The sequence below is a fragment of the Anarhichas minor genome, unplaced genomic scaffold (genome assembly GCF_050575085.1).
Source record: "Anarhichas minor isolate MPS153535 unplaced genomic scaffold, ASM5057508v1 ptg000043l, whole genome shotgun sequence".
Classification (NCBI taxonomy): Eukaryota; Metazoa; Chordata; class Actinopteri; order Perciformes; family Anarhichadidae; genus Anarhichas; species Anarhichas minor.
The window spans coordinates 5639027-5652402 of record NW_027466489.1 but is presented as its reverse complement, the minus strand read 5'-3'; the positions used below and the strand labels follow the sequence as shown (position 1 = coordinate 5652402).

General features: G+C 41.2%; 1 protein-coding gene across 2 annotated transcripts in view; it reads right to left on the bottom strand.

Moving 5' to 3' along the window:
• Positions 1 to 13376, bottom strand: part of kcnab2a (potassium voltage-gated channel subfamily A regulatory beta subunit 2a) — a 69068-nt gene that overhangs the window by 33037 nt on the left and 22655 nt on the right. The window contains exon 1 of one of the 2 annotated variants that reach the window (XM_076110450.1): positions 8438 to 8808. The exons of the other annotated variant lie outside the window; for it this stretch is intronic. Coding sequence (XP_075966565.1) covers positions 8438 to 8808 — 371 coding nt within the window. Of the gene's footprint in view, positions 1 to 8437; positions 8809 to 13376 lie in introns of those variants that run through there. 2 annotated transcript variants of the gene reach the window in all.

The window sequence follows — 13376 nt, the reverse complement described above, 5'->3', positions numbered from 1 at the left end:
TTAACTGATGCAGAAAAAAAAAATATATATATATATATAGTATTCTATATTAGGTTATCTTAGTATCAATCTTTTGTGTAATTTTTCTGTACTTTTCATTTTGTTGAAGCTAAATATTATATTATATTATTATTGGGATTTCCTGAGAGAGCAGTGCGGAGAGAAGCCGGTCACAGCTGTGTGCAGCGAGTGCAGCAATTCTTAATTCTCCAGTGAACATGACAGACTCCCCGCAGACAGCCGGGCTCAGAAGGAGTTGTCGTTTCAGGTGTTCCCATTGACAGATCTAACGGAGCGAGAGAGCCGGCACGATCATACAAAACAACAGAAGAGAGGGAACCCCTGTCATCATAATAAAGTCATTACCATGACTTTTGGCTTTAGCTGTTCTCAGAGATTATATGTCATTAAAAATATGGGGAGAATAAGCACAACATATTTGTAAATTGTTGTATTTTCAATGAGTTACTATAGCCAGATATTGATCCAAGAAAGACAACATATTTCTGATACAGTATGCAACAGAGTAAAAACACAGAAAATATGTTGACCACTACAAAACAGCAGGGAGCCCGCAGCAATGTAGGGAATTCAGATGTGCTTAAACCAAACGGGGCTGAGTCACACAGTCCGAGGGAGCGTGCTCACTAATCTGGAGAAAGCACAGTGATCTGTCCTGTTCATCGGAAGATCCTCCAGCCTGTCTGTGTGCATTTGTCATACCAAAGGTTCACACAGAGGAGCGTTGCTAGGCAGAAATGCTTTATATTGCACGCATTTCAGCGGGAAGATGTGGCTGCTTGTCCTCTTGGCATCCTAAGTCCAGATTGTTTGGAGAAAGTTGAGTTCAACTCCTGATGAAGGGACCTGGGGTCCTCATTACAGAAAAATACCCTAACCCATCTTTAAATGGGCACTTGTACCGTCATGTCATGCCTGTATCTTTGTACCGCAACATCCACGACACTCACTGGCTAGCTAGCTCGCCATGATGGACAGGCGTAGAATTTTAGCACCGAGAAGCCAGAGGCACTGATCATGTCGGTGGAGGAGAGGATACCTCACCTTTTCTTACCAACTATCTCAATGAACCCTCTTCAGAGCCAGATGTAGCCATCCATCAAATAGCAATCAATATACACCCATTAGTACAACTTTTGGGACATTTTAGGTGCCAAAATATAGTTCAGCCTTTCAATCATTATATTTCAGTGCTCATGTTGTTTGCCATTGTCATACAGACCTAAAAAGGTGCTGATGAAAAAAAAAAAAAAAAAAGATTTCAGACTTCAGAAATTTGCCATTTAATCATATTTAAATAACACTAACTGTCAACAACTGCTAACTTTAGTAGATAATTCAAATGATTGACTTAAATTGCCAAGACATTGTTTCATAAAAGAAGAAGCATCATTTATATGATAGAAACATCTAGTGGAGGATGTATCTGGTTGTGTTATTTAAACAGGTATTCCGGATCACATTGACAGACAACACTGAACATCTCCAATCAGCCAGAAGTAGAATGAAGTCAGCTATTCTAAATATCAACGTGTATTCATTCATATTTGAGATACTCTCAATTCTCATAAAATAACTGGTTTGTCTGCATTTGTTCTGTTTAATAATGCTAACGTAATAAAGTGAATATTTGCATTCTGCAAGAAAGAACACTTTTATGAGAACCTGCTGGTATTGTGATGCCCTTGACCGTTCACAGCTGTGACGGCCAACACAGATCTATTACAGCGTGTGACCCATCGCTTTCTAGCTGATGCCGTTTGATGGTCCTGTCACACAAGTTATGCTTATGAAACAGATGGCTCCTATTTATTTCTCAGCTACTGATGCCGTCACCCTGAATGGCCTCCAGCAGTATAAATATAGAAACAAGGCAGCGGGTCTATAATGTGGTCAGACTGCTGTTTGTATATCCTTGACATGTTGAGAGGTCAGACCAGCTCAAACCTTTTGTCTGGTGGTCCTGCCCGAGGTCTCGGCCTACTACACCAACACTATCACGCCTTACAAGGAAAAGACAAAAGGAGCTTTCTGAAAGTAAACACCAGGCAGAGTAGTTCACAATAAAAACAAATGGTAGACAGTACCAGCAGAATCCAAGAAGGACATTGAGAGACAGAAAACTACAGAAGAAAAGTGTAAGTATGTTTGTACAATAATACAGTAGGTCAAAACTGTAGTTTTGAAGAAGTGGGTTCAGCCTGAGTGGATATAGTGTATTCTCAATGATACATCTAAATGGGGACCACAGGAGAATACACAGCAAAAAATAAAGAAAGCTATATGTTGTTACTAAGGTGCCATGAGCAATGTGGGGGGAAAAGAGAGAGAGAGTTTCCTATCAAATACACAACAAAGCAATGAAAGGAAATATGAAGTAGGTTCCATCAAAGAGAAATTCAGTTGACAGAAAAATATATACCTGCAACCCGAACGCAGGACCTGGTTTTGCTGACTTTCTGATGAATCAGTCAACCGCGACATATAAAATGTCCCTGTGCATTAAATTTGCCAGAGTGACCAAAAAAATCACAGAAATAATCTAAAAGCTTCGGTGGACTTTCCCTCTGTGCCTCAGACTTGACCTTTTAAGAAACGACTCTTACCGCATTTACTTATATCCATCACAATTTCTGTTGCCTAAAGACTTTATTGTAATTTGCAATGGAAATGTCATAAGAGACATACAAAAATAAATCATGGCAGGATTCCCAACAAATTCAATTTGTTGAATTCAAATGAGACGTTCAAGAGAGCAATAGACATGGCCCGAGGAAAACAAACACAACATCACATTTTATTCAGGGATGCTACTCAACAGTTTAGGAAATGTGTACTGAACGTTGTTTAGTATGAAACTTCCAAAGCGACAACAGCACAACTCCAGAGCCCGAGTGTCTAAAGGGGTGAGGGACGCCTCCTACCGCCCGTCACTACTGGGTATTCATAAAGTACAGAGCAGCCTCCCTGCAGCCTCCAGTGACACACACACACACACACACACACACACACACACACACACACACACACACACACACACACACACACACACACACACACACACACACACACACACACACACACACACACACACACACACACACACACACACACACACACACACACACACACACACACACACACACACACACACACACACACACACACACACACACACACACACACACACACAGGCATGAAAGTACATGTGGAGACTTGGGGGAGCAAATGTGTGTCTATTTTTGTTGCATCCACACTTCTCTTTTTTTATTTTTATTTTTTATTATAATTTTTTTTTTTTTTTTTACATCCCGTATACCTAGTGCACGCTGCACGCCGTCTCACTGCAAAGAGGGGCGGGGCCCGCTGCACGACTGCCCCAAGTCACACAAAATCCTGTGACACACACTGTAACATATTGTGCAATATAAACTGTGCTTCATAGTGAAAGAGCAGCTTTATTGGTCTTGATTAAAGGCTCTATATTGCAGGAAATGACACTTTCAGGCGTTAATTAAATGTAAAATTTCCCGCCATAATGCCCCTTGTCTGTCACTAATCTTGCACCCACAATTTTAACTATAACTAGTAGCCAAGGCAATGTTAACATAGATGTTGACATGGCAGGCTTTATTGAAAACAACACGTCCACGTTCAGCAGTGTGATGAAGGACAGTACAGCTATAAAGGTGCTTTTACCATCTATTTGAACAACAGCGACTACTTGTGTGGCAAAGCTACGCCCTCTGTGACGTCCATGGCTGTGCTTCTTAAAACTATGATGTTATACAAACCACATATAAAGGCTTATGAATCAGATGTTACAACTTCGTTGTATATAAACACAATGTACTAACCCTTAAACTGTGATCATGAAGACATCTTGTTGAGCTGCCATGTATAAAGAGACTTAAATTGAAATACAACAAACACCAAGACGAAATAGAATTGTGTAATCCCTGGCACTCCCACCTCTTGTGCCCACACAACATTCCTGACTAGAACACTTTGACAGGCTGTCAGACTCGGCCAGACACAGATAGCTCAAAGAGGAACCGGAGAGGTCACCAAATCTTTATCTAATACCTTAACATCGTGACAAAGATGAAGCACAAAACACACGACACAGCGGCTTTCATCATTGTAGCAAGACTCCGAGGCAGTGGGCTTGAGGTAGAGTAGTGGATTAACAGGTTAGGCTGCATCCCGTTCAGCTGTATCCAGTGGCAGCTGTGGACACAAGTCTGTTGCTAAATTTAGCTCTGGAGTCGGGGATCGCCTGAAGAAAAACGTCACAGTCTGACACACATGCTGCCGTGCTGCTGAGACTAAGAAAAAATTGTTTACAGTTTAGAGTGGCTCAGTGTAGATTTATGTCCGCACCAAAAGGTTTGTGTGTGTGTGTGTGTGTGTGTGTGTGTGTGTGTGTGTGTCAGAGTATGAATGTATGAGAATGATGCTTTAAAGTAGGGCTGGGAGATGTGGAGGAATTTAAATCACGATATCTTTGACCGAATACCTCAATATCTACATTGCCATGATATTATAGGGACTATTGATGCTTTCACAATAAGGTTGTTTTGATAAATAATCATCAGATAATGACTATGGACATAAACCTGGAAAAAGACACAAACACTTACGATCTATGCCATATTACGATATTGAAAATCTAAGACTCTCATCTAGTCTCATAACACGATATTGACATAATATCGATATATTGCCCAGGGCTACTTGAAGCAAAGGCAATAAACATTCCTCCATGTTTCAACACCTGGCTAAACTGATAAAAATCAAAACTAGTTGTCCAGCATGTTCAGCAGTGTGTGAGTGATGCACTCGCTGTGCTCAGTAAATGCATTATGGAGGTGAGTGGGAGGCATTTGAAAAGTGTATGAAGTGTTAAAGTGAAGCATTGCCACCATCTAGTGGAGAACAGCGGTTAGTGACAGAACTACTCAAAGGGGGTGTCACTTATTATAGCCCGACTCAGTGGGTGTAATATACAGAACATTCTGAAAGTTGTAAATATGTTCATCAGCTCGTTAACGGACATGCTCTCAACTATGTATTTTCTATGTTTAGTTTGTATTTCTATTGTTGAGGAAAAACTGGAGAGACCGATATACATTTTAAAGTATTTCTATTTCTGTCCATGTTTGCTTAAACTTGCGTTAGATCTGAAACGATTTGCTGCTTCTCTAAATTCTATCTCATTGAAAATGTATATATTTTGGATTCAGACCGTTATTCGGCAAAACAAAACATTAAAAGACATCTCCTCCGGCTCTGATATATTATACTGAACGATCGATAATGAAAATAACAATTAGTTACAGACCTAACCATCTTTTTTTTTCAAAATAACAATAAATCAAATGACTGTATTATAACTGTGTGCTGAGTCTCAGCTGGTCTAATCATCCGGAGCACAGAACGCTCTGTTAAACCCACTGTGCACTACCTGACCAACACCAAAAGACAGACAGACAAAGAGGCTGCTGGACATAATTGAGCATCTCACAGTTAAAAACATTTTTCTCAGAATACGAGAGATTCATCAGGTGCTAACGTTCCTCCATGTTTGCTGCATATATAAATAACCTGTCAATGAGCCTGTAATGAGGTGCTGACTGTACTTGTGTCTGCTTGTCTTTCTGCTCCCTAGTGGCCAAACCTTGACTAATTCTTCTTCAATAAAACTACTAAAAGAAAGCACCAATGAGCTGCCGAACCAATAGCATCAAAATAGTCATTTAAACGTTTAGGTGCATTTCATTACATACAGGTGAAAAACGTTTTTTCTTCTCCAAAGGATCCAAGATATAATGTAGGCGTGCTGTACATTGAGGAACAGTTGTGGTCAGACAAAGCTTTGTATGTCTGAACTTGTAAATGGAGGTCATTAGCATGTCCATTAGTGTTAAGTCACTCCAGGAATCAATACTTCTCCAGTCTACCTCCATACAGCTCAAATAGGAGACACAGGGCTTCCTGTCTCGCCTCACTGAACTCAAGCTGGCTCCTTTACCCGCTGCCTGCCTCGTTCATGGGACGACATGGACACTTGGGACTGTTTTCCAAATGGGCCTGCTGAGTGAGAGTATTTAGTTTCAAGGACAGAATATCAGAAATAGAGTCTTAATTTTCCTTGATTTGAATTACACAATATTTATAACCTTGAAACCACATGATAAGGAATATTTCTAAGACAGCTAGTACTCACACTATCTAGTAAATGAGTATCAGATACACTATTAATCATATATTTTTGAAGTAATCCTGATTATACTCCATCTAGAGCAGGAAAAAGGAATTGCATGCTTTTCTACATGTAGTGGTGTAAAAAATATCTCCCATTTTGAAAGGTCGGCCAAACAAGAAAAAGAAGGTGTGCATGTACATGCAGAGTAGTGAGCAACCTGGAGAGTTCAACAGAAGAGAGAGAGAGAGAGAGAGAGAGAGAGAGAGAGAGAGAGAGAGAGAGAGAGAGAGAGAGAGAGAGAGAGAGTAACCCTAATATAACCTTTTTGCTTGTGTTTGTTGGAAAATGTGTTGGCGGTGTTAACGATGGTTAAATGCAGCTTGGTAGCAATGCCGGCCGGCCTTCCTGACCACACAGCTGAAATAATGATGAGTTTGAGTCAGAGGCCGCATGTACTTGACCCGATTGCAGAACCAATTACAGAATTGCAAGCGCTCACGATACAAGTAACAGCAGATCCTGGCAGGACGTCGCACTCCTGTGGTAAACCGAGACCAACGGTTAAACACAACACCACAAAGGAATAACATAAATCACTATTAGATTTGTTACAAGATCCATTAGACTGAACAGAAAAAGGTTGATCAAACAACAGCTGTGTGTTACCGATATGTCATTTTGAAGGTTACTGTAGTAGGCTCTCTGAGGTTTGTAAATAAAGAACCACACATGCTTTTTGCAATATTAAAACTAATTTTCTACAAAGCTGCACCCACCGATGGGCCAGTGACTGAGCTTTACACAACAGGGCCGAGGAAACACGCCAGCGCGGTGCTGACACACAACACTGCCTGCAGACGGCAGTAAAACTCGTTCATCCCAGACGTGGTGACAGCAGCCAACCACGCCTGGGTTCTAGTCACTGGTCTCGGTGAAAAACAACAGCAGCCATGCCTGTGTGTGAGGAAAGCTATCCATGTCCATGTCCATGACAACATCAGCTTATCAGGCTGTATTAGCCAGCACGACAGCCGCTCAGCCCGCTGCACGGACTTAATCCTTTGAACAGCAACAGTCCATAAAATGGGCTGTTTGGTTCGCCGTCATTGTGTAGACGAAACAGACAAAGTGAGCAAATGGTTCAAATTGCATCTTTTGTTCTGCCTTGAGGGTGCATTTTATACTTGTTAGTGAATCTATAAGTGATCTTTGGAGGTATAAAATATATGCATATAAAGTAAACTTAAATCTTGGACTTTTTTACTCAAGTTTGGCGTACTTTACAAACTCAAATGAATATTTTTGACACTCTGCCGTGATACGGCATCAATGATAATATTTTGCGTATGATTGTGTATCTCCAAAAAATATATACTTTTTATAAGCCAAGAAAAACAGACTTTTTTGTGACAATACATTTTCAGATAAAAGAATGGGAATGTAAATGTTCATTTACATTAAAGAATTGGCTGAATCTTCTCAACCAATTAAACAATACTTAATCCTTTAGTTTATCTGAAAAATTAGAAATCAACAAATTTGGAAATACACTTTCACTGCACTCACTTGCCAAGAAGGCATGCGGTGTTGATCAGCCCTTCGATCACAGAATTCAAATAAGATCAGAAAACACTACAATGGAGACCAAGCCAATAACTTATATTACAATATTATGACAGCCAATATCATACACAATATCTAATCTAATATTATTATAGACAGGTATTGATGTTTCCCAGTTGTTCTGTTTGTCTTTGTGGGGGCAGAATTCTCTGTACCGTAATCACTTTGAGATCAAGGGGTCTGAGAGAGATTTTAAGGGGCCAGGTAACTCCTTAAGGAGCAGTCTGTCCTTCCCATGTAGTTGGGTAAATATGCCACCGACCTAGATGATTAAAATAAAAGCTGAGCTTCAGTATCTTTGCATGAGTGCAATCTGACCAGAGGACAGAGCAAGACTGTACTGATATTAAGAGACAGGTAACACGTCCCTGACTGCGCATGCTTCCGATGGCAGAAATGATTTAAATCAAATCAACAGCAATGGTGCAAAATAGTGAATGTTGAGGCTGACATCAACAAAAACACGATCTGACCTATCTGACCTCCCTGGACCACAACGCTGCTCTCACCTGCTGGTTGTCAGCCCCACCACTGTCCAGGTCTCTGGGGTATCAAAGTCCCTGTCGAGCTCTGCCCCTCTCTTACCTGTACTTCATGCCTGTCTGATTGGACACACACTCTTCCATCGCCAGGCCATTCATCTTTAGGAAGTCTTCCATGTTCTTAATCTGAGCGGCGACCCTCTGTTCCCGGAGTTTCTGGAGCTCGGCCGGGTCGGGGGGCTTGGCCGGTGGCAGATTCAACCCCTGGTCCGAGTGGTAGCGGTTGATCCCGCTCCGGATGCTCTCGCTGTATGTCATAGACAGCATCTTGCCGCTGCCACTGCTGCTGCTCTTTCGAACACCGCTGCTTGGCGCTGCCGGTTTGGGGATCTGCAGGTTTTCAGGAGGACAGTAACTGGACTTGCGCCTGCCGGGACCCCCCCGGGAGCCACTGGCGTACCCTCCCGCAAACATGCCCCCTCCCTCCCTCTCCTTCTCCTCCTCCTTGCGATGCCGAGACGACCCGTGCAGTAAAGATTAAAGTAGGGACATGGATGGAGCGAGGAGCCAGCAGAGCACAGCCACCTCCTTAAATAGCACCTGCTCCCATAAGAAAACAGCTCTCCTGCTTGGGGCAGCACACGGCCATGCATCCTGTAATCAGAGTCGCACAACGTAGCCCCGCACCACCCTCCCCTGACAGGCACACAATGGCAGGGTTACACTGATAGGGAGCATTCAGGTGACTTGCTGGTGATTAAGGAGCAAGACCAAAGAGGGCGCATGCTGTCTGCGAACGGGAGGCATTCAAACATGCACCGAGCAAGAGGGGACGACCTGGTCTCGGTTCTGATTGTGACTGGACTAAGAGGAAGAGCCAAGAGACAAACTGAGAGGAGTCCACGATATAATTTGAGTGCCTCCCAAAAAAAAAAAGGCAGGACAAGCCCACCTGGACTAGAAAAAGAGTCATGGGTACGAGCGCTTAAAGAATCCCCAGACGACACAATATGCACTTGAGTTGGGCTTTATTTCAGGTTCAGGAATCCAGGAAGCTTAAAGCAACGGAGTTTTCCACAAAAGTATTTCTTTTAACCATTTAGTCTCCATTCCTGTAAAAACAACACTCCTCTAAGAGTCAGGTCTACTGAGTGTTGTGCTGAATTAAGACAATAGAGGGCAGCACTGCGACAGGTCCACCATCACTACAAGAATGCAGCTTAATGCTGAATGCACCACTGAGTAACGGCAACAAAGCCACTTTCTTGATAAACGCAATGTACCATATGATAGTGAGACTGCAATTTTAGTTATAAGAGAAACGTGTAAAAAGAATTATACATAAAAAATTTGACAATTGTGTACATTTACATAAAAAAAAATGTCTGGAAAAAACCCATTAAAAACACTTGCTGAAACTACATTACAATCTCCTTCTTAGTTCTCATTATAGCAAACTCCATATCCATGTTTACGATTTTGAGATACTTAAATACTCAAATTATCCATTAAATATGATATGACATGAACACTTTCTAATGAATATAACGGATCAATCCAAAATGACGTAGGGTGAGATTTACGCTAGCATTTTAACAATGGCAATTAAAATAATTATGTCTTATAATCTGTACCCTCAACAAGAATTACTCGTTGATCAGTTTCCTTCTTTATAACCAGCGGAGAATAAGGAAACTATATTTTTTACGGCTGGTTTGAAACATACTATAATCTTGCACTGATCTTTTAAAAGTCTACAGACAAATACAACACTTGAACAGCACCTCTCTGTACAAAACACCACAGTTACCGTAACACTGACATGAAAACTCCATTTAAAACTAAGGCTTTAAGTGGTAATAAACCAATATGAAATGGAATATACTAAAAAACAGACTTTAAAAACCTCCAACAGTATCCGTTTGCAACTCTAACATGGAAGAAAAATATTAGTCAAACCGTTGATAGCGTCATGACGTGACTTGGATCTCTCCCACAAATTCTCAATTTATTTCCCCAAACAGCTGGATTCCTCGCTTAGAGACAGAAGACATAAATAAAAGGAGACTTCAGGCTAGGCAGCATGCATCCACACAACCACACACACACACTCCTCATCACTCTGCCAACCCCTTACACAAAACATACACACAAACAAACACTCCTCATGTGGTCATGAGTGCAAATCTTTCCTCAAACTCACCCGATTTCTTTGGGGTCGGCTCATGAGCGAGGTTGCGGGGTGCCACTCTGCTCTTATAAACACACACTGCAGACAGCGATGAAGCAGGTCCACCCAAACTGGGAGTGTCTTACTAGGAAACGTCTAAACCAATTAGTGAATAAGAGAGTGCATCCTTCCCTCCCCTCACCACTTGGACCATACTCTATTACCACAAGCAAACACCTCTCCTCCTCCCCTCCCTGTGAGCTCTCGTGGAAGAAATCCATTTATGCCGTTTAGTGGCCCGTCCTGTTTCTGCCAACCGCAGCAAATAATATCAGCCCTGAATTATTCACCAAAGCTTTTGCACTAAAAGCATCTGATTGTTGTTCCACAGGAAAGAATACTAAGAGCTGGACAATAATGAGGGCCTGAGTGTAGTGTGCACATGATCCACACAAACAAGCGTGCAGAGTATAACGCAAAGATGTACTGTACATACACACAAAGACGGGGAAAAAACAAACCACCAAGCATGTTCACGTACTCTCCAAACAAGGGATTTTAAAAACCACAGCGGTTAAGCACGCCGTGCTGCATCTCTTGTTCGGGTCAAGGGTCAGAATCAGAGTGGGTCACATGATAATGACTCCGAACACAGAACTGTCCGGCAAGTCCAGCTGCTCACAACCGGCCTCACTAGTTACACAGAGGAAAGCACCCAATACACTTCAATTAAAATTAAAATTAATTTTCATTCATCTCTGTCAATTACTAAAACACTAACGGACACCTCGGTGAATCTGTAGAATTCATATAAGTATAATTATATTAACATCCACTGACTTTTGGCAGTACATAGTAATCCATATCACCAGCTCAACAACATACATTAAAAGCACACAATCTGCATATTTTTGGTGCAGCGTAAACATTGCCGCTCAATGGTTTCTGCAGAGTAAGTCAAACCAAGTAAACGAAAAACTACACAATGAAAACACCCCATAAAATGTAATTTAAACCCAGTTTGATGGTAAACCAGTATGGAAGATATGGCCTCAAATGATGTATTAATGTAATCACATATTTTTCCATACTTCCCAGCACTATATAATATTTATTAAGACTTACTAATTAACCAAGCTGGTACAACCTAGTTCACTTCTCTACAAGTTGTGGCTCTTATAGTTGACATTTTATTACTTATAAGAATGCTTAATTGTACATACAGCTGCGATACCTGGGATGGACTAAATCCCTAACACATACACACGGGACATACAGAGGTCAGACGTCAATGAGCTTCATCAACGGAACGCACTCCATCCCCCGAAAACTGTAAAAAGGTTTAACGATAGCCAGAGCCGGATATATTTCACTAAAAGCATTCTTAGCACAGAATCATAAAGACAAACATAAAATGTCTCTGGATGCATCATCAGACACACAGAATAGTACAGATCTACAACTCATGCTGGAGAACAAACCAATACAGAAATAAATAAAATGCATCATAAAGACAAGGGGGGTTAAGACAAATCAGAGCCAAATCTAAGTATCGTCAACGTGATTGTAGACTCCTTTCTGACTTCATTTGCATAGTGAGTAGTAGTAAATGTACTAAACACTATACACACTGTGTGCTACAATGTTGGGATGACTGAAAAGAATAAAACTTCCCATACCAGCGTCAGCCCGTAAGGCTGTCAGAGTGATAGACAGACAGAGATAAGGGTCTTAATCGATCCCCCGAACATGGGCCAGGAGAGCAGCTCGCGGGGCGGTTTGCACTTTTAAAAAAAAGGACAGAAATGTGCAAGGCGCCGAGATAAGAATCCGGTAGAGAGCTCATTATAAGCACACCCACATAGTCAGGGTTTTTTACAACTGGATCAGCAGAATAAGGCTTGATATCAGACCATAAAGCATGACTCTAATCTAAAGCAGCAGAAAGACCGACTACTGGAGGAGCGAGTACCAGCAGCCCCAAGAGAACATCGTCTCATCCCCAACACTGAACTCCCATGAGGTCAAAAAGGTTTTATATAGAAGTGATGAATAAAGGAAATGACTATCTGCTTTATCATACCAAGGACAAAACAAAAAAGCGTTAAGATATCAGGTCTGTAATGAGCTTCTTCGTCACATGTTGAAGTTTGACAAGAAACGCGGGCGTCTCAAGTGTCAAAAAAAATGCAGACAAAACATAAAAACTCAAGACATTTATTGTGGATTCAAAGGTTTTGTGAGCAACCTTGCAACAACATCCATCATCACCCCTATCAGGTTTAAGCTAGATAGTGCATTGCCAGCTAAATAGAGGATGATAAGTGTTATCTATGCCGCAGAGGTTTACTAATGGATGGATGGTTTTAAATAACAGAACAGCAAGTCTCTACAGCAAGGTTATTATCGTAGAATAGAAGAAGAACAAAACACAGATGTTATGAATGCATACCACACATATATAGAAAAATACATACGTTACACACATACACACACACACACACACACACATACATACAGTTGTGTGAAAAAGTGTTTGCCCCCTTCCTGATTTCTTATTTTTTTGCATGTTTGTCACACTTAAATGTTTCAGATCATCAAACAAATTTAAATATTAGACAAAGATAACACAAGTAAACACAAAATGCAGTTTTTAAATGAAGGTTTTTATTATTAATGAAAAAAAAAAATCCAAACCTACATGGCCCTGTGTGAAAAAGTGATTGCCCCCTAAACCTAATAACTGGTTGGGCCACCCTTAGCAGCAACAACTGCAATCAAGCGTTTGCGATAACTGGCAATGAGTCTTTTACAGCGCTGTAGAGGAATTTTGGCCCACTCATCTTTGCAGAATTGTTGTAATTCAGCCACA